Source organism: Balaenoptera musculus, chromosome 9 (genome assembly GCF_009873245.2).
Source record: "Balaenoptera musculus isolate JJ_BM4_2016_0621 chromosome 9, mBalMus1.pri.v3, whole genome shotgun sequence".
Lineage (NCBI taxonomy): Eukaryota > Metazoa > Chordata > Mammalia > Artiodactyla > Balaenopteridae > Balaenoptera > Balaenoptera musculus.
In genome coordinates, this window is record NC_045793.1 from 7255781 (window position 1) to 7278009 (window position 22229).

Genomic DNA, 22229 nt, shown 5'->3' on the forward strand with positions numbered 1-22229 from the left:
TCAGCGGATGGGGGCTGGAAGACAGGTTCAGGAGGGGGGCCCTGGAGTGTCTCTGGAGTGAGGATGGTCAAGGTCCATCCGCCCCACACACCCACCCTGAGCCCCTGAGCCGGGTCACAGAACGTCAGGCTGGCGGAAACCTCGGAAACATTGTGGTTTAGTCTATAGGCGAGCAAACCGGGGCCAAGAAAGGAGAAGGGATTTTATCGTGTGACCTCAGACAGCTCCCCTCAGGCCCTTCGGCCTCAAGCGTCTTTTTTCCTAGACCCTCTACCCAGGTTGAGCCTCCCCAATTCCAGGAGGGGCGGGGTGAGGGCAGGACATCCTCTCTGAGTGTCGCCCTCACCTGAGACGGGCCGCCTCGGCCATGGCCCGGCACTGTCCGGCCGGGCCGGGGAGTCGTCGCCGCCGCCGCTGCCGCCGCCGCCGCCGCCGCCGCCGGGCGGCCCACGCAGGCCAGCCCCCGGCCTCTCTGCAAGCTCTCCCGTGCTCTCGCGGCCGTCGGGCCGGGTTGCTCCAGACGCGCGGGAACTAAAGGACCCGGACGAGCAGTAGTAGTGGAACCACGCGGGCGCGGGGCACGCTGCCTCAGGCCACGAGCTGGGCCCCACCCCGCCACCCGGAGGCGGCTCCCCATTGGCCAGACCGGGAAGCTCCGCCCCCGCCCCTTGCGCGGGCGACCCCGGCAGCCCGGAGCCTGCCCCCTATTGGCCGGCCCGGAGACCCCGCCCCCGCGGCGAGCGCCAGGGCTCTGTGGGCGCGGGGCAGAGGTGGGCGCCACTTCCGTGGGAGCGCCCGGCGCGAGGGCCGCTTTCAAGCGCGAATGCGGACTCGAGCTCGTGCCGAGCAGCCCACCCACGTGGTGGGCGGGGACTTTCCGCACCGCCGCGGATTCCCAGAGAGCAGGAACCAGGTCACGTGCACGTATAGAGTACAACATATTTATTGAGCACTGATGGGGCCACCAAGGTTCCACCACCCTCACAGTTCTTAAGGGCCTTTAACACCAGAACCCCAACTTTGCTTTACAAATGAGGAACCCGAGACCCAGAGCTGGGAGTGAGTCTGGGGTCAAACCAGGCTCCATCCTCCCAGGTCACGCAGCCTCCGCTGACTCATTTTAGAGTAAAGAATGTGCTTTGAACACCTATTGAGTGCCAGGCAAACTCACAGGGCCTAGCCGGGAGCCTGGCACATTGAATGCTTTGGAAGAAGAGGAACACCACTGCACAGTGATTGCTGCTTCTGTTAGAGTTTGTGTATTTACACAGGGCATTAAGCATTAGAAAAGCCTGGAAACTCTGAGCCCTGAGGCCTTCCAAGGAAACACCTGAGACTAGCTCTTGCAGCTGAGGGCTAAGCTCTCAGCAGCTTCACTAGCACCACATCCTGTCTGAGCACTTGCTGACAGCCCAGCCCTGACTGTGGGGCCCTGGCAAGGGCTGGGGGATACCAGAGCAGACAAACACAATCTATGGCAGGGAAGGGTGGCACCTCTCCCAAGCCCAGAGGAGCTTGGCTGAGCGGTCACTGACGTGTATACTCTTGCCCCAGAGATGACAGCAATGTTTCCATCTGCCCCCAACCCTGTTCAGGACTTTAGGAGAGGTACGAGGGTCAGAGGGGGGCAAGATGAAGTGGCACAGCCAGGGACCCAGGCACCTGGAAGCAGGCCTGAACACTGGACACTTCACATAGTGCCAGATAAATAAGACAACAATCAGAAGTGCTGAGGACCCATCACTCCAGCTTCAAAATCACCCAGACCAAGGGCTGGCCTATAGGGAGCACCCAAAGTGGTGTGATTTAAGAGGCACAAGAAGCTAGCTGCCATCAAGACTTCTCCATGGGGCCCAATGCTATTGCCCGAACCTCCACAGTTTGAACCTCATTGCTTTGGTGAGAATTTGTTCCACTGAGGTACAAAAGGCTCCTGGGGGATATAGCCCAAAGGGAAAGTCTTACCTCACTGCACCCATGGGACCTTCCACTCACTCCAGAAAATAAAGGTCCTTCTTGAGTGATTCTGACTGGGAAGAGGGCTGGAGATCAACATGAAAGAGAAAGGGGGCCCTGAACTTGAAAGGAAGGTCGAAATCAGGCTTCCTATTTGTCCGGCTGCCTCTAAATCTATTATGACCCTGACAACTCTAAGGTGAGGTAGGATGCACTGGGGTCATTACCACCTTCGACAAACAAGTAACACGAGGATGGAGGTGGTTAAAAGATTCACCTAGATCTCCTGGCCTAACTCTGCCATGAGCCCCAAGTTCTAGAAGACAACCCTCTCCTTTAATGTGACAAATCAGGCCTGGCAACCCCACAGTCCATGTGGGCTGACCAGCCTCACTCAGACCAGGATCTTCCTCTCGGGAGGAACTTCCTGGGCCCGCTCTGCACCTGACCTCCCCCACGCCCCCAGGTGTCGGGGTGGGGTCCAGTCCATGGAGCGCGCACACCCGTGAACACTGAGACCCTGGGGGAAATGTCATCCACTCCAGGCTGCAGTTCCCCGCTCTCAGCTGATTACCAAAGGCAATCATGGATGTGAACACCCACTGCGGAAAGGACCAGGAATACTGGGAATCAGTCTAGGCCAAGGAACACACACCTGGGAAGACACCTGGTTTCCAGGGCAGCAGCCAAGGCATCCCCATCAACAGGCATTCCCAGGCTGGTCTGGACAGTCCCTCTGCCATCCCCACACATAAGGAGGTGGCAGAATAATCCCTGCCCCTCAGGAGTTCTTGGTCCCCTTTACAACCACACACAATACTTACAGAAGCACTTAGAAAATCTCCATAAAAAAGTTTCAAAATAACAGTAGGAAACTCAAATTTCCAGTGCCTATTCTTCAGGCTGTCCACTCTGCTGTTTCTCGTGTTGACAGAAGACCAAGACCTCTGTGTATAAAGTCAAACCCCAGGCTCTCCGTGTCTCGAACACCACCTACTAGAAAGGCCATGGCCTCTGGTCCTGTTGCCTGTCCATGGTACCCGTCAAAGGCCCCCACCAAAGCTTGGCATCCTCTAAGCCTTAGTGGCTCCTGTATAAGTCAGGAATGTAGAAAAGGCAGCAGAGTGACAAACTTAGGAAACTGAGGCATCTGGCACGCATACACTCTGTCATCAAAAAGGCCACTGCTTCCCATTTGAATGAAGGGAAAAAAGATCTCTCCAAAGCCATCCCAGAAGGAGGAACCAGCATCAGGCACAAGTGGAAAGGCTCCGCCGGTGGAGAGGTGGTCCTGCAGGGGGTGCCCCGCAGGCTGCTGCCCGGTCAGCCCTCCTCGGAGTGGCTGGGCCGTGCCAGCAGCGGGCTGCCCAGGCGGGCGGGGGTGACCGGAACGTGCGGGCCGCCCTGGCCGCGCGCGTGCGTCTGCATGTGGACCGCCAGGTGGTGGTTGCGGTTGAAGGCGCGGCCGCACTCCGGGCACGGGTAGGGCCGCTCGCCCGTGTGGATGCGCTGGTGCCGGAAGAGGTCCGAGGGCCGGCGGAAGGCCTTGCCGCAGTAGGGGCAGGCGGGCCAGCCCTGGCTGTCGCCTGTGTGCAGGCGCTGGTGCAGCAGCAGGCTCTTCCGCTGCTGGAAGAAGCGCAGGCACTCGCTGCAGTGGTACACCTTGGCGGCCGCCGGCCTCCGCCCCACGAAGCAGCGGCGGCCCTCGGGCCCCTCTGGGAGCCAGCGGATGACGGGGCCGGGCACCACCACCTCCCCCGGCTCCAGCGCGGAGTGGGCACGTGCCCCGGCCCCGGAGGCCGAGCCGCCCCGGGCCTCGCCGCGCTGCTGCTCCTCCTCCGCGTGGGTCCGCTGGTGAATGGTCAGGTTGATCTTCAAGCGGAAGCTCTGTCCGCAGTCAGGGCAGGGGAAGGCCCGCTCTCGCCGGCGGGGGAGGATGCGAGGCGGCTCGCCCCCCGGCCCCGGTGCCCCCGGTGGCAGAGGGTCCCCTGCCCGCGCCCTGGGCACTGCCCCCGAGTGAGGCCGGCCGGAAGCCCCGGTCCTGCTCCTGGGCCCTTTGGGGAGTCTACACTCTGGCTGGCTCGGGGACTCCCCCAGGGACAGCTGCTCAGGCATCATCTCGTCCTCAGATTGTGCTTCCGTCTTGATGATCATGCCGCCACCACCTGGCAAATGGAGTCTGCGTTGATTTCAAGCGGGCCACACCGGCCCGGCCCCCACTCGGGCCACAGACCCAGTCCTGGCCTCCCGGCGCGGCTCCAGCCACACCAGCCCCGCCCGCCCCCGCCTTCCCTGGGCCCCTCCTCCTCGCAGTGCTCCCGGTCAGAGCAGGGAAACACTGTTGCAAAACCAGGACTCCGGGGTCAGGGGTCAGACCGGGGAGGCAGATGGGGGGGAAAGTGAAAGGCAGACAAAGGGAGGCCTATGTCCTGGGCCCTGAGGCATGCTGACCATGCGGGAGCCCCGAAGTTCTGACGACTTTAGTTCTGATCTATGGATGACGATGAGCCCTGAGGGCCATGACTGCCCCCAGACTAGTAAGAGGCTTCGGGCCTGGAGGTGGTGGGTGACTTAGCCCCCCTCAGAGCTACGCAGCCAAGTAACAAATCCACACCGAGCGTCCACCACCTGCCCGGCACCATGCTCTCAGGTGACGCAAAGCAGGCACGAGTCCTGGGCTTCCCGGCTGGGCCTCAGTGTGGGTCACACTTGACTCTGAGGCGGGGCTGAGGCAGCGACAGGTGGTCTCAGCAGCAGCTCCGGGGGTCCCTGTCGCTGAGGAGGCCGGTCCTGGCCTCAGAGCCCTGCCTGGAACCCAACATTCTCCCACACCCTCCAGCTGCCGCTCACCTCTGGTCTCCTCTGGAGCCAGCCCCCCACCAGCGCCCACCATCCCCCAGGATCCGGCAGCCTCACAGTCACACAGTCTGCTAGTCACACAGTCTGCTCAACGGTGACAGAGAACCTTGCCCGCTGCCTATTAGAATGAAAACCTTCAGCCCTCATTAGGCAACTTCCAAGGTCCAAGACAAGAGTGATTTCTATTCTTGCTGAAGCCTGAGCTTAAACCGCAAGCCAGGAGGCCACTGAGGAAGAGAGCCCTTAACTGGTGAACCTCCAGGGCAGCACCCGACAGCAAGACCTTGGGTTCTCTGCTCACCGCTCACCCAGTAATCCTCACAAATTAACTCATGGCAGAACTTTATTTCTATGTCAGAAATGACCCACTGTTTTTAATTCAGTCCTCCAGCTACAGAATCGTTAAGTCTAAGAATCATGTAAACTTTGAGGTAAAACCTTGTTGCATTGAAGAGGCCCCCATGGTGGTCCTGGGCTTAGAAATTAGTGAGGGTCTCAGGCCCTCTCCTCTGTGAAGGTCAAGGCTCCCAGATCTCTCCATCTGCAGCCCATCTGCAGCCACACCACAACCCCAAGGCGGGCCCAGATCTCATGCCTGCCTCCCACTGAAGCAGGTACCAGGATGGAATGAGAGGAGAGCTGGATCCCTTTCTATTGGGCCAAAATAGGCAATAAGCGCTTTCTTTTTTCCTGCTTATAAGGATGTAAGCCCGGTTTATAGAAAACGCACAGACTCTAAGCAGGAAGAGCTAAATTTAAATCACAGGCCTCAACACTGCAAGACGTGAGAGGCTGTGAGGCTGGGCCACTTCACAGGGTGGCTGTGAGGAGGCCACGCCTGGTGGCACACAGCTTGTTTTAAGCAGCACCTTTCCAGCCAGACCAGACCACGATGGGGGGAGAACAGGACCATAGGTGATCTGGGTCCCCAGAGTCCCAGGGAAGTAATACTTGGGGGGTGAGGGAGGGAGCCCTCAGGAGGAAACCCCTCACCAGGTCCATCATGCAACCCCTACCCACTCCCAAAGGGCCCCCGAGTTCCTCTGGGGCTCTGCTGTGGCCACGGGGCCTCTTCCCTTCACTCACCTGGCCCCATGCCGGGCAGGATGTCCCTGGGAGGGGAGGTGGGTGACTCCCCATCTGAAGATTCTTCCTCCCGTTTAACTGAGGACAAAACGCTAGTGCTGGCTAGCGGTCCTGTGAGAGAGAGTCCCATGAGGGCCTTTCCCAACAGCAGGCTCCCACAGGGAGACCCAGCCATTCCCTAGCAGGCCCAGGACACGCTCAAGCGCCTGCAGCCCAGGAAGAGGGAGCGCCGGGTTCTGTCCCAAGGGTGGCAGGTGCCCCACCCCGCAGCCTCTGCTCAGAGGTGGGCGGAGACCAGGGAAGGCCACACCCCCAATTCCCATGAAGGTGGTGCTAACAACTGGCCCCTCTGCATCTGGGGGTCACCCTGATGGGCCTCAAAAGGACAGAGGGTTTGGGGAGGCCCCAGGGCACAGCACCAGGTTTGCAACAGAGCAAGGACAATGAGAAGGTCCTAGTCCTCTCACACTCCGGCTGGGAAGGATGGACACAGGGAAGCAGGGATGGGGGTGTCACCTCCAACTGCAGGGGCCCATATTCAGTGGGGAAGATGCACAGAAGTAACTGGATAGAAAGCAACCCAGAGACTGAACAGTCGGGCCGGCAGGAGGGGGACACCACGCCAGCACAGAGCAGTCTGGAGACAGAAAACAAGGCTCTGGGTTACCTGCCAAGGGCTATGCTAAATGCCCCCTGAATATACTCCATTTTTGTGACAGCATGGGCAAGAATTTCCTTTAAACAAAAGCAGAGAACACTGGAAGCGGTGACCGGAGCTTCACCGGTCTTCAGAAGAGGACACTCACCGAGGAACACACATGCTGGCACTCTGCTAGGCATGCGACACGTACTGCCCCATTAACGGGACTGTCTTAAGAACCCTGAAGAGACCCAATGTCCCCCTCCTGTGCCCTTCCCCTCACTCCAGCCCGATCAGTGTACCTGGCCCCCAACATACCTAAGTAACCCATACCTTTGCTTAGACTGTTTTCTCCTGCTGAAAATACCCTATGCTCCCAGCAAAATCTACCTCTAAGGCCTGTCTCAGGGGCCCCTTTTCCAGGAAGCCTGTCCAGCCTTGCCCGGCCCGGCCCAGCCCCCAGCCATCTCTCCCCGCCTCGAGCTGCAGCACTTATGCTCAGTACCACCTGTCTGGTCCTGTCCACACGGCTGCCCAGGGCTCACTCACCGGTGCTCGTTTCAGGTGGGGTTACTCTTGTTTCTGAGTCTTGCTGGTGCTTGGAGGCCTGACCTTCTTTTGGCTCCTTCTGGGCAGGGCTGACTGGGCTGGAGATGTGCTCTGGGTATGGAGGAAGGCCTGGGGAATGCAAATCAGTGACACTACGGACAACGCAGAGGTCTCCCAGGAGCCTCTGGGGAGTGGCTAAATGCAGTCACCTGGAGCATCAGGTCAAACACAGGGTATGATAATTAAGTGAACTTTACTGATCATCTAGTAACTAGATTCTAGACTAAAGCCTCCATGTCTGAGAAAAGGAAATGGTATATGTAGCCTGTTAAGTTATCCGATAGTACCACACAGGTCATGACACAGCAGGACCAAAGATCTGGCTTTTTAAGGACTCCTGGCTCAGAACATTTCAACGGTAGTTCCCAATCCCAAGTCCTCCACCAGGCTGGTATATAAAGATCCCCTGGGAAGCACCCCCAAGATTCTTATCAGTTAGTTCGGGGTGGGCCTAGGAAGTATGCATCTTTAAAAAGCTTCCTAGGGGAGGGGGCTTCCCTGGTGGTGCAGTGGTTGAGAGTCCGCCTACCAATGCAGGGGACGCGGATTCGAGGATTCAAGCCCTGGTCCGGGAGGATCCCACATGCCGCGGAGCAACTGGGCCCATGCGCCACAACTACTGAGCCTGCACTCCAGAGCCCACATGCCAAGAGCCCGTGCTTGGCAACGAGAGAAGCCACTGCGATGAGAGGCCTGCACACCACAACGAAGAGTAGCCCACTCGCCGCAACTGGAGAAGGCCCGCATACAGCAACGAAGACCCAACGCAGCCAAAAATAAATAAATAAAATAAATAAATGTATTAAAAAAAAAAAGCTTCCTACGGGAAAAGACATGAATATTGCACAGAATAAAAAATTAAAATGGCCATAAACAAAGCTACACTGTTACCATGGCCAGACAGACACTACAAGAAAACTACAGACCAATATCCCAATATGAACAAAATGCTAGCAAACCGAATTCACCAGCATATTAAAAGGATTAAATATCATAACCAAGTGGAGTTTATTCCTGGAATACAAGGATGGTTCTACATGTGAAACTGGATCAATGGAATACACCACATTAAGAGAATGAAGCGGGGGAAAAAAAACCACATGATCGTCTCAGCTGATGCAGAAAAAACATTTGACAAAATTCAACACCTGTTTATGAAAAAACTACTCAAAAAACTAAGAGTAGAAGGAAACTACCTCAATATAATAAAAGTCTTAATAAGGAAGGAAATTCTGACATATGCTACAACATAGATGAACCTTGATGATACTGTGCTAAGTGAAATAAGCCAGTCACAAAAAGACAAACAGTGTATGATTCCACTTATATGAAGTACTTAGAGTACTCAAATTCATAGAGACAGAAAGTAGAACTGTGGTTGCCGGGGACTGAGAAAGGGGGGGAGTGATATTGTTTGATGGGTACAGAATTTCAGTAAAAGAGATGAATGGTGGTGATGGTTGCACAACATGGTGAATGTATTTAATATCACTGAACTGTATACTTATAAACAGTTAAAATGGTAAATTTTATGTTATATGTATTTGACTAAAATAAGAAAAAAAAAGTGCTAATGCACAGCACAATATAGATGAACCTTGAATACATTATGCTAAGTGAAAGAAGACAGACACAAAAGACCACATACTATATGATTCCATTTACGTGACATGTCCAGAATAGGCAAATCTACAGAGTCAGAGAGCAGATTTGTTGTTGCTTATGGCTGGGGGGCTGGGAAGGGGTTCAGGGTGATAGCTGAAATATACAGAGCTTGTTTTTGAGGTGACAAAAATGTTATAAAATTGACTGTGGTGTTGGCTGCACTTATCTATGAATATGATAGAAAGCACTGAATTGTATACTTTAAATGAGTGAATTGTATGGTCTGTGAATTATTTCTAATAAATCTTTTTTTTTTTAACTACACTGAAGTACTTCTTACCTATTATGCAGACAAAAATCCTACAAGTCTGACCACATTCTCTAGTGGCAAGGCTGTGGGGAAAGAGGCCCTCTTTCACAATGCTGATGGGAATGTAAATGATACAACCCCTATGGAGGGGGATTTGGTGATAAATTCTTTAAAAATTGCATATTCATTTACCTTTGACCCAGCAGTCCAGCTTCTGGGATCCTATCCCAAAGATACACTGACAAAAATATGAACTGATTTATGCACAAGATATTCCCTACAGCATTATTTATATCAGCAATATACTGGCTATTCCCCAAATAATCCATCAGTGAAGACTGGTTAAATAAACTATGGTATATCACACCATGGAACATTCCATATTCACACAAAAAATGAGGAAGATCTCTACATACTGCTATGAAGTATTTCGAAGACAAATAGTATGGGGGAATACAAAGGTATCTATGTATTACTGATATTTTCAAGAGGAAACACTGGAGTATAAACAAGAATTTAATAAAAATGGTTATCTATAGGGAGAGGGAGGGGACAAGGGTGGAAATGAGACCTCCCTGAGTGTATCCTGTTAAATCATTTTGACTTTGCAACCATGTCTTACGTGTTCAAAAAGTTAAACTAAATCAAAAGTAAAAAGAGCCATCGCTAAAAATCTAAAATTAAGCAGGGGCTTTCCTGGTGGCACAGTGGTTAAGAATCTGCCTGCAGGGGACACGGGTTCGAGCCCTGGTCTGGGAAGATCCCACATGCCGCGGAGCAACTAAACCTGTGTGCCACAACTACTGAAGCCCGCGTGCCTAGAGCCCGTGCTCCGCAACAAGAGAAGCCACCGCAATGAGAAGCCCCCTCAATGAGAAGCCCGCGCACCGCGATGAAGAGTAGTCCCTGCTCGTTGCAACTAGAGAAAGCCCGCACGCAGCAACGAAGACCCAACGCAGCCAAAAATAAATAAATTAAATAAATAAATAAATAAAAATAAATAAGTAAAATTAAGCAGAAGCAAAAAAAACTTAACTGTTTATCAAGTTGGTGGCATAACCACATAGAGAAAATAATTATTTCAAGCGACTTTAAAAGGCATTATTTTGTCTATTAAGTCCTATATGAAATATGCATTCAGATGACAAAAAGAGCTGCAAAGAAATCTCAAATTTCAATTAGAAGTGTAATTGTTAGTAGTAATATTGACTCAATTATTTGACATTATTTCCAAATTATTATTATTCCAAATAAGATATTATAGGATAATGAAATGTTAAGATTTGGATATAAGATAATACAAATAAGTAATTATGCTAATATAGTGAGGAATTTAAGATGTCCATGTAAAAGTGACATACAAGTATAAAATCAAAGGACATTAAACTTGAATTAGAAATATCATTACGAACTCATGACTTTTTTCTTCTCAAAAATACATATTTTCTGAGAAGGCTTAGAAGTAATGCCAAAAATTAGCAACTACTGGCACTCATACTGCAGTCTCTGAATACCATTCCTTATTGAAAGAAATAAAACTTCTTGGAGAAACTCTTATTCCAGGTCTGGGGAAGGAAATGTACAAGATGAAACTAGAACATCTTATGGTGTCTGAACGCCATCAAAGTTACATCAAAATGACCTATAGGTCAACTTGAAGGGGCTCCCAAGAGCTAAAAATGGGACAACTTAAGCATGAAAATAATGGCTGCAAAGGACTGCATGTATAAAATACTCAACAATCTATGAAGTCATAATAATAACAAAAAAAAAAAAGAAAGAAAAGCCCAAGTATTGGTCACCTTTGGAGGCGTCTAAGGAAGCAACTCTTCATTCTAAAAACTGATGAAGGGAAAGAATTAAGCACCTATCCTGCCTTTTCTGTACAGACTATATTTCAAGGTAACTAAAAGAGTTAGTTAGGGAAATTCTTTATAAAAGAATTTCAGCTATTAGGTGCAAAAGTAATGACCAAATTTCACCATTTTGCAACCCCTAATAAAATAATGAATCCAGGCAACAATCTTCAATGGCTAATAAAATCATTAGGTGAAAAGTTGATGGGGAACTTTGTAACAGAAGGATAAGGCTCACAATCAGAAAAAGAAAGGCAACTGGGTAAGACCTGAAGCCATAAGACTCCTAGTAGAAAACATAGGCGCTAAGCTCTTTGACATCAGTCTTGGCAACGATTTTTTGGATTTGACGCCAAAAGCAAATATAAACAAGAGAGAATACATCAAACTAAAAAGCTTCTGCACAGCAAGGGAAACCATCAACAAAATGAAAATGCAACCTACTGAATGGGAGAAAATATTTGCAAGTCATACATCTGATAAGGGGTTAACATCCAAAATATATAAAGAACTCACACAACTCAACAGCAAAAAAAATCCAATTAAAAAATGGACATTAGATCTGAATGGGCATTCTTCCAAAGAAGACATACAGACGGACAACCGGCATATGAAAAGATGCTCAACATCACTAACCATCAGGGAAATGCAAATCAAAACCACAATGAGATATCACCTCACATCTGTTAGAATGGCTATTATCAAAAAGACAAGAAATGACAAGGATGTGGAGAAAAGGGAACCCTTGTACCCTGTTGGTGGGAATGTTATTTGGTGCAGCCACTATGGAAAACAGTATAGGGGTTCCTCAAAAAACTAAAAATAGAACTACCATATGATCCAGCAATCCCACTTCTAGGTATTCTTTCAAAGAAAACAGAAACACTAACTCAGAAAGATATCTGCACCCTGATGCTCACGGCAGCACTATTTATATACAATAGCCAAGATATGGAAACAACTGAAGTGTCCACTGATCGATGAATGGATAAAGAAAATGTCACATATACATACAATGGAATATTATTCAGCCACAAAAAAGAATGAAATCTTGTCATTGGCGACAACCTTGACGACATTATGCTAAGTGAAATAAGTCAGAGAAAGACAAGCATTGTATGATCTCACTCATATGTGGAATCTATTAAAAACGAACAAAGAAACAAAAACGAGGTCATAGATACAGAGAACAGATTGGCGGTTGCCAGAGGTGAGGGGTGGAGGTAGGTGAAACGGGTGAAGGGGGTTAGGGCGCGGCCCACCCTGGGTTAAGGGCCTGCGCTCCGTCCTGGCCTCACGGCTCGGAAGCGCGAGAGGCTGGGGACACGGATGGACTGTCCCCAGCCACGCCCCATCTTGCCCCCACTCACCAGCGCCCAGCCTCCTTGGGCACGTGTCCTCTCTGTCACTCGCCTCCTCCCGGCCCCTCGGGCCTTGCGGGCAAGGCTCCTCTCCCCTCTCCATCCGGGTGAGGATGTCTGGTTTGGAGATGGCATAATCTGCACACAGAACAGAGGCAGCTGGGTCAGGACTGCACATCCGCCACTCAGTTGCCCAGGGAGACGCAGAGACCCCCAGAGGAACGGAAGCCAAAGCCAAGACCCAGACTGCAGGAGGTCCATCTGTGGACCGAGGCCCGGAGCGCCACCTACACAGCCTTACCCAGGGAGACCAGCGTCTCGTAGTTGCCCCGCATCACGTGCTTGTACAGCTCCTTCTGCCACTCATCCAGCTTGCCCCACTCCGGCTCAGAGAAATACACGGCCACATCATCAAAGGTCACGGGCACCTGGAACCACAGTGTCACGCACGCTCACCCGCACGCTGACGGGCACGGGCTGTCCCACCCCCCCGCGCCCAGGGCTAACCTTGGGGGCCTCGCCCTTGCTGCCCGGCGGCAGCCGCAGGATCCAGAAGTTCCTGTTCCTCAGCAGGTTCTCCACGTTCTCCAGCCGCCTCTGCAGCAGCCCGTACTCCTGCAGCAGGGTCCCCAGCACGGCCCACTTGCCCTCCAGCTGGTTCCCCAGCTCCACGGCCGTCTTCTCGCAGTCGGCCAGCTTCTTCTCGGCCGTCCCCGTCCGGCCCTCCAGAGTCAGCAGGCGGGCCAGGCAGGAATCCACCTTCTTCTCCAAGGCCTGGATGGCGGCCACCACGGTCCACAGCGTGATCTCCGTGGAGTAGAGGTATGAGCTCTTCTCAGCAGCCAGCTGGGGTGATGGAGAAGGCGTCGAAGGCCTTTCATCCCCTGTTTGCTTGTCCCTCTCTGGAGCCTGTCCACAAGAGAAAAGAGAGATGTTATCAGAATTATCCAGTCAAAATGTCCATCTCTAAAAGAAACCTGAGAATGGCACCTGCCCAGGTGAAGCCCCATCTGGGATCCTGAGGACCAGTCAGGCAGCCGGGGATGGGGAGGGGAGACATCCAGCCTCTAGGACAGGAAACACTGGCTGGACCAGGGTGTTAGCAAGTGGGAAACAGGAGGACAGGCATGGCCCAAGCGGGAAAGCAGCTGTGGCCTCACACAGGTGACTTCCTTCCGGGTCTCAGTCTCCTCCTCCGAAACTCAGAAGCTCTGCAGGCAAACAACCCGAGTGCAGCTGGCAGCTCCACTACTCACGAGCTGGCTGACTTTGGCAAGGTTTGTTAAGCATTTCAGCTTCAATCCCACATCTATAAAACGGGGGTAATAACAGTGCCTACATGATAGGATTGTGAGAATGAATGGTACAATCTTTGTAAAAGGCACTTAACAATGTCCAGCACATGGCAAATACTCCATAAATGTGAGCCCTGTGTTGTTGATCATGAGGAAGATGTTGATGACGATGGTGGTTCTGGCTCAGGGATGCAGCAGTTCATGTGGCCTTTTTCCTCCACCTCTTTCATTACAATGTCCTTCAGCATCTCGGAAAAGAGCTCCTGCAGTGCCTCAGCTTACCTTGGTGTGTGATGACAAGGTCTCAGTCCCAGTTCATCTCGCTAAAAGCCTTGTTGGAAAGGTGAATTGACACTTCATCCCTTCACTGCACTCATCCTCATGGTCAAATCACCATCAAGTCCTATCCGTGTAACTGCTGAAACTATCTCAAATCCATCCTCTTTTCTCCTTCTCTGCCGTGACTAGTCCAAGTCCCAACCATCTTTCGCCCAAACCACTGCAATCCTGCCCAGCTGGTTTCCCCAGTTCGCCCTTCTCCCCCCACAATACACTTTCCACAGGGTGATCAGTAATCTTTTAAATACACAGACTAGATCATTTTAGTCCCCGATCAACAGCTTCCCAGTGTACCCAGAATAAAACCTAAACTTCTTATCGTATCCCAGCCTACCTCCCTGACCTTATATCCTCCTGGGTATCAACTACACTCCAGCTACCCCGGTCTCCTTGGATTCCTGTGATGCACCCAGCTCTCTCCTCCACCTTTGTGTTAGCTCTTCCCACACCTCTCTGTACGCCTGGCTCCCCCTCGTATAAGGCTCCAGCTTAAACACTGCCTCAAAGAGACCTTCACCGACTGACACATCTAACATAGGCCCCCTGCTAGTCCCTTCCTTCACAGCATTAATAATCTATGATCGGGCTTCCCTGGTGGTGCGGTGGTTGAGGGTCCGCCTGCCAATGCAGGGGACACGGGTTCGAGCTCTGGTCTGGAGGGATCCCACATGCCGCGGAGCGGCTGGGCCCGTGAGCCACAATTACTGAGCCTGCGCGTCTGGAGCCTGTGCTCCGCAACAAGGGAGGCCGCGGTGGTGGGAGGTCCGCGCACCGCGATGAGGAGTGGCCCCCGCTCGCCGCAACTGGGGAGGGCCCTGGCGCGGAGGACCCAACACAGCCAAAAATAAATAAATAAATTAATTAATTAAAAATAAAAAATCTATGATCGTGCCATGTGTATGCCTGTGTTATGGTTTGCTTCCCCCATGAGAACATAAGCTCCATGATGACGTAAGCTTCTAAAAGACTGCCTCATTCATAGAAGACGCTCAATAAATACCTACTGAATGAGCGATTGACTAAACAATTCAACAACACATTCATTCAATAACAATTACTGAACATCTGTCATAGTAAAGGTGCAATGGGGATGCAGAAAAAAATATGTGGTTCTTCCTTCTCCTGGAGAAAAGTTTTGTACAAAAATAGTCATAATAAATTAAATAACAGTGTGATACCATGGGTTAACGAAAGTTGAGGGCAAATCTGTCCTGTTTGAGGAGTTTCTTGGGATCTCAGGTGCTACAAGACAGCAGAGGAAAAGGGGCGGGTGGATAAGAATAGTCAGAAAGAGTACTGAGAAAGTGGCCCTGGGCTAAGTGGGAGCTGAAGAGGTCACTTGTCCCCCTACAGAAAGGCCTTCCTGGGGGCCATAAACCCCAAGAACTCCCATCCTCTTCTCCCTTGCACTCAGAGGACCCTTAAAAAAGCACACACCAAACTCACTAGTTAAAGAGGAAAGTTCCTCCTTAAAAATCATCCACAATAATCAGCATCCAGAAAAATCACGGCTTCAAAAACTTTATTAAGATGTATTAATAATAGTAGATACCATTTATTGAGCTCTTTACAAATGTTTTTCGAGTATGTCAAAAAAGGACAGAAGATTATTTTCTCCGAATTGGACACACTGCACATTATCAGCCAACATTGTAACATCTGCTAAACTAATCTTTAAAAAAAACCAAACAACAACAAAAGCACCACACCTACAATCCCGCCAGTAAACAGCACTCAGCACCTCTTAGGTGTCAGAAGAACACTTGGGCACCTTAAGGGGGGTGTAACTCCGGAGCCCCAGGTGGGCGTCAGGCTCTGGCCTCTACTAGGTGGGCGACTTCGGACCGCTCCCCGCCCAGAGCCCCAGACTTCGGTTATCAGAACCGAATGGGGCCGGCGCCCCTGCCCCCCTGCCTGCCTCCGGGGCCGCCGGACCTCCAGTGAGACAATGGACGGGGCGGGGAAACAGCCATTCGGTTCAAAGACGAGGGCTTGTCATCTTAAGTGTAACTAGAAAGCCCGGCCTGTCCCCCGACGTCGGGGCCGTCCGCCCGCCGCGCCCGGCCTCGCGTTTGGGCCGCCCGGCCGCTCGGCCTCAAAGCCCAGCCCGGACGAGGGCGGCCAGGCGGCACGAGCGGGCCCGAAGCGCGGGCCTGGGCGGAGGCAGCGCGCGGGCCGCTCGGGCCGCCCAGCCGAGACCCTCGCGGGCCCACGCGGCGGCGGAGTCGGCGGCCTGGCCGGACTGGGCGTCCGCGCGGGGGCGCTTACCGGGGCAGGCGCCGCTTCGGCCATGGCTGCCCGCGTCCTTCTCTCGGCGGTTCTCCTCAGGCCCGGCCTGTCGGGCCCGGCGCGGCGCTGCGCGGCGCGGCGGCGGAGGCGGAGCTGAGCCGCCCAGCCTCGGAGCTCCTGCCGGGCGGCCGCGAGCTGCGTCCGAGCCACGTGCCCCGCCGGCCCTTTAAACAAGAGCTGCGCTCGCGGCCCGGCCCGAGGGCGCGCACAGCGCCCCCTGCAGCCGGAAGGACCGCACGCCCGCGGCCCGCGGCCTTCCGCGCCCACCCGCCCCGGCGGCCGCGGGGGTGTCCCGGGGGGAGCGGGGTGCCCGCCCTCTCCTGGGCCGCGGGAGTCGACGCCGGGCCTCACGCGCCGCGGGGCCCTCCAGACGGGCTCCCGTCGGGCGGTGGCGACCCTCGGGCCTCGGCCGGGCGGCGCGGGCCACGCGCAGGGCCGGCACGGTGGGACCCTAACCCCTCTCCGGGGTGCTGGGGGAATCCAGCCAGGGAGCTAATAAAGGAAACGCGCAGGAAACTTCGAAGCTTTGGGGTAAGAAGGTCAGTCATTGCCGCGTAATCTCAACTGTATGCACTTGATTTTACGTTTGAACACCTCTAATGGACCCAAAGTGACTATACATTTTGCCCGGGAAAAGCCGGGGCGGGGGGAGGGATCGATAAGGGTTTTTAAACTTTATTAGTTTTCCAGAACAAATAGAAAGACCTCAGGAAAATTTTATTTCCTAAAAAAAAAAAAAAAAAGCCCCGCCTCCCTCCCCAAACCTCCCTTTGGGGACCCTGGGTCTCCTCCTCCTTCCCTGGGGCCCACCTTCCCAGCAGACACGCGGCTCAAGCATCCTCCGCAGAGTGCTCGGAAGCCCTCTTTGCCACGCCCGGTCTTCACTTGCCCGTCAGCCACCAGCTGGGGATCCTCTGCAGCAAAAGTAAATGCATCACTAATTCAGGCCCTGAGGCATCTTGAATAAACGACTCAATCTAGGACCTATTTTCCTCATCTGCAACCCACGAGCCTTGCTCTGGAAAACCAGTTAATCACTGAATATAAAGTAAAATATGCTGCATGCCATTTAACTTTTATTTTCTGTCTTTTCTGCATTTCCCAATCATCTCACTCTTTGTCCAACAAGCCCGGAAATTCTTCCCACTAGAAATTACTCTGCAGTTTTGTTTCTTTGTGTGTATGCTTTGTTTTTGTTTCTTTTCTTAGTATTTTTCTCTTGGGAGGGAGGGAGAAAATGATTTGCCCATGTATTTGATCCAAGCAAAAGTGTGGTCAATCAATATAATAAGAACATAAATAAATTGATACCTTCTCCAAGTAAGGTGCACCCGTAGAATTTGGAGCAAGGTTAGGAAGTGTTACTTTAAGGTAACAAGAAGTCAAATCAATATATGGCAGTGTTTATTGTGGAAATCCTTGTTGAAGTAACCTGACCTTAAGACAGTTTGCAAACTCATGCTGAAGACAGGAAGAGCATCCCTCGGTTCTCAGCAGGGGTTAGTAAGACCAATATATTAAGGATTATAAATTTCTTATAAATTTATAAGTTGTGATCTCATAAAGTAAGAGTTAATGTCCAAGGCAAACAGAAAGAGTCTGGAAAATGGATTGGAGAGGAAGATGTTAGTATTAAACAAGCTTTGTTCAGGGAAGAATGCTCTAATTTTTGACAGCTGGTCTGAGTTGTTTAGAAGAGTTTCTGTAAGTCAGTATTCAAACTTTAGTGGGCATAATGCTCTCCTGGAGTGCTTGTTAAAATACAGACTGTTGGGCACCGGTCTCAGAGTTTCTAGGCCCGAGGCTGGAGTGGGTAGGAGTCCAGAATTTCACTTCTAACTAGTTGCCATGAAATGCTGATTCTACTCGTTGAATGATCACACTGCCCTGTGCATTAGCTCCCAAAGCTGCCTCTCATTCCCATGCTCCGATTTTATAAATATATTGAACAAAAAATACAAAAACTTGACACCATAATGTGGTTTCCGCAGCAGACCAGCCTGGGTGTCAGGCCAGGTGTAGCTCTAATATAAATTAAAATTACTTGCATCCTTCGTTATTAATCTGTCTCCTGTAGATTTGCTCTTTTTTGGATCAGGTCTCCAGGGCCTGAATACCTCTGGGTGAGTTGACAACACTGGATTTCCAAAGTAGAGGCACAGACCTTGCAGGGACAAGGGTGACTCCACCCAGGTGCAGCCCACTCTGACACAGTTGGCCATCGGCCTGTGCTGTAGAAGGTGGGCTGGTCAGAAGGTGAGGGCCACTAAAACAACACCTTAGGGTCACGTAGGGTTGGGGGGTGGTCAAGATACTCAAGTGCTAGTGCCCTCAGCCAGGAGATGGGGCAGCTCAGAGAGAGAATTCCTGTGGCCCCTCACCTTACCTTTAAGATTAGAAAGTGGACCCACCCAGAATTGTAAAGTGGTAGGAGGGAAAGTATTAGCAGAGGGAGACCAGAAGTATAACCAAGTCCCCCTTCCTCCACGAAGCCCTCCCTAGTTCAGACAGCACTGAGCTCCCTATCCTGTGAATTCCTGTTACACCTGTTCATTCAGTAAACGTGCGGTGACCATCTATGTGGGAAGCCCCCATGCTCAGAGCTGTGGAATCTGGATACAATTAAGACCTGGTCCCTGCCTTCAAAGAGCATCGCCTCCTGTTGACTCTACCTCAGTGATCTTGTCCATCACTCTCTTCCCGCTGAAGCTGCACCCAGTTAGATCCTCATTGGCTCTTGCTGTTCTCACTCAAAAACCTTCTAACATATCCCCCACCCCGGCAACAACAAAAGCATGCTGTACCTCTTCTTAGGTTAATAGTCCCAAATCACAGCTAGATTCAGATCACCCTTTTGCTCAAAACTCTCAGCTCCCCATTACTAACTCAATACAATCCAAACTCCTTAGTCTGACCCCAACCTCTCTTTCCAACCACGTCCTCCACTACTCCCCTCCTCCCACCCCACCCTCCAGCCAAGTCGAATGAATTGGTGTTTATTGGTACATGCCCCATAAGGTCGTTTGGTCATGTCTCTCCTTTTTAGAATGTCCTTCATCTCATCCTTAAAGGTCCAGCTCAAATGTCATCTCTCATAAAGCCTTTCCCAATGTCCTGCAACTTGAAAGTAATTGTTCTCTTACAGAACTTTAGCTTCACTTTCTATCTTCTATTAAAGTCCCTTGGCAGCCTGTGAGCCCAAGAACAAAACCTGATTTAACCTTTTATCCCTCCCTCTGTAGACTCTGCACATGGAGGCTACTCAGATATTCACAAATGAACAAAGTCTAAGGCTATGCAAAGGTACAGTACAAGAAGAGAACAGATTTCCACCCCACTGTTTACAGCAGCATTATTTACAATTGTCAAGATATGGAAGCAACCTAAGCATCCATCAACAGATGAATGGATAAAGATGTGGTACATACATACAATGGAATACTACTCAGCCATAAAAAAGAATGGAATTTTGCCATTTGCAACAACATGGATGGACGTGGAGAGTATTATGCAAGTGAAATAAGTCAGACAGAGAAAGACAAATACTGTATGATATCACTTATATGTGGAATCTAAAAAATACAACAAACTAGTGAATATAACAAAAAAGAAATAGACTCACAGATATAGAGAACAAACTAGTGGTTACCAATGGGGACAGGGAAGGGGGCAGGGACAGCACAGGGGTAGGGGATTAAGAGGTACAAACTATTATGCATAAAATAAGCTACAAGGATATATTGTACAGCACAGGGAATATAGCCAGTATTTTATAACTATAAATGGAGTATAACCTTTAAAAATTGTGAATCACTATACTGTACACCTGTAACTTACATGTTGTACATCAACTATACGTCAATTAAAAAAAAATTTTTTTAAAGGAAATGTATTTTGATAGAATGTAAACTCAACTAGGGCAAAGACTGTTGTTCTGTACACTGACATACCCCAAGTATTTAAAACAGTACCTAAATAATAGGTGCTCAACATATATTTGTTGAATAAAAGAAATGAACAAGGGAAGCTTTCACAAAAGGGGGCCTACGAACTGAGTAGTGAAAAATAAATAGTCCTCGGTTCACAGAGAAGGGCATTCCCCGGAGAGGGAAAGCCTGAGCTGAATTCAGTCGTGGGAAAGTACGGCTTATTGACTAAATGACGGGAATCCCACTGTGGCAGCAGCATAGAGAATTTAGTGTGAAAAGTGAACCAACCCAGAGTAGGTTAGGTTGTCCAAGTCTTGAGCTCTACACTTAAAGCTTGCTGTTTATCAGTAGCCAGTGAGTGCGCGGCAAGGCTTTGAGGAAAGCCCACGTCCAATCTGTGTTCCAGGACAATAACCCTGGTAGCAAACAGGACGTGATTAAGGGTAGGAGACCGGTTAGGTTACTGAGTGAAAACCAGGTGGGCGATGATGAGGCCCTTACCTGGCGGAATAGGAAGAAGATTGGACAGATCAGTCTCTTGATGTTTGGCATTTCACTCTTCACTGTATGTTGATTTAATCTCACTTGATCATCCCTGTCCTTCAGGCAGTTGCACAGTCTGTTTCCTTCTCATCACCCAGCAGAGCAGACTTTCAATGAAGGACAGTTGAAGCAGGCAAGATTTTTTGTATCACTTGAAACAGTGTATTGTGTGTGCAGAGCATGACCTGGAGATCCTGTTAAAAATGCAGATTCTGATTCAGTGAGTCTCAGAGCCTGACTTTCTACCAAGCTCCCAGGGGGTGCCAGTGCTGCTGGTGCAGAGACCACACTTTGGGCAACAAGGACTTAGAATCCAACCCAGACACGAGGTACTTAATCGTGGTCAACCAGAAGCAACAGAGCCCGTGGTGCAGTGCGCGAGCACTGAGGCAAGACGGCCTGGTTCACAGCCAGCTCTGCTTCTACGTCACCTCTGCTTCTACATCACCTCTGCTTCTACGTCACCTGTGCTTCTACGTCACCTCTGCTTCTACGTCACCTCTGCTTCCACGTCACCTCTGCTTCTACGTCACCTTTCAGGTCTCTTCCCGCACCTCACGTGTGAAATGGGGTAATAATCATACCCACCACATAGGGTCTTGTGAGGATTAAGTTCATTTTTATGTGAAGAACTTAAAACAGTGACTAGCACATGAGTGCTCAGTAAACATTAGCCATTATGACACTAGTCTGATGGATTAAGACAATCATTTCCCTGCCTCAAGAAGAACCTAACTTTGCTGGAGAAACAGGACCCTATCTTGTACTTTTTCTCCCCATGATGCGAGGCAAAGGCTGGTCACGTTAAAGCACTCACTGGGAGGTAAGAATAGTCAAGGATGGGACAGGGGGTATCTCTAATGCAAAAACTCGCAGGCAGGAGACTGGAGAAGCGATTTAGGAGAGATGCTCCAGACGTTTTCCTCCGTACAGTGAAGCTGAGCACCTCTCACGGCGCTGCCCTACGACAGCTTCCCTCCACGTTCCGTTTCTACACCAAGATAATCCCTCACCTTACAGCGACCAAGCTCGTTTTTATCTATTTATTTAGTTTCTACTCAACCCGATATCCCACTCACTCCTCCCATGGGCAACTGTAATGCCTGTATGTAACTCTTCGCTTCTATGTGTTCTTACAAAGTGATTTGTTTTGTGTACATGTTTTAAATTTACAGAAATGGGATTGTGTTATAGATCTCATTCAACTTCTTACATTCGCCACTAAGCACCATGTTTAAGATGGACCCATACGGCCACATGTGTAGCTAAGCCAAGACCCCTAACTGCTCCCCAGGACCCCTGGTGCACCCACCGTGTCTCACCTGCCCTCTCTACCTCCCAACGTTCAGACGCTCAGACTGCCTGGCCTGCAGCCCTCGGCTACCACGGGTGTTGGTGAGTGTTCCCACACACGCCTCTTCTCATCCCCCTAGGTTTAAGGAAGGATGCAGGTCAGGCTACGCCATCAGGCCTCTGGCGCTGCTCCAGGTCAGGCACCGCCTCCATCTTGGCCCCAGGAGGGTATTCTTGACAAATGCAGAAAAACATCAAG

At 51.0% G+C, this 22229-nt stretch overlaps 1 protein-coding gene across 3 annotated transcripts; it reads right to left on the reverse strand.

Moving 5' to 3' along the window:
- Positions 1 to 958: 958 nt before the first annotated feature.
- ZNF783 (zinc finger family member 783) lies at positions 959 to 22211 on the reverse strand. Of its 3 annotated transcripts, XM_036863935.1 has the most exons (7): positions 20636 to 22207; positions 12790 to 13191; positions 12584 to 12710; positions 12292 to 12420; positions 7091 to 7219; positions 5902 to 6012; positions 959 to 4121 (listed from the first exon to the last, which is right to left on the reverse strand). In XM_036863935.1, exons 1-7 carry the CDS (start codon positions 20684 to 20686, stop codon positions 3280 to 3282), a joined length of 1791 nt encoding a protein of 596 aa, XP_036719830.1. In that variant the 5' UTR covers positions 20687 to 22207; the 3' UTR covers positions 959 to 3279. The 3 variants fall into 3 exon arrangements, with proteins under 3 accessions (XP_036719830.1, XP_036719831.1, XP_036719832.1); XM_036863936.1 differs by lacking the exon at positions 5902 to 6012 and having other exon boundaries at positions 20636 to 22211; XM_036863937.1 differs by lacking the exons at positions 5902 to 6012; positions 20636 to 22207 and adding an exon at positions 16185 to 16282.
- Between the last annotated feature and the right edge of the window lie 18 nt (positions 22212 to 22229).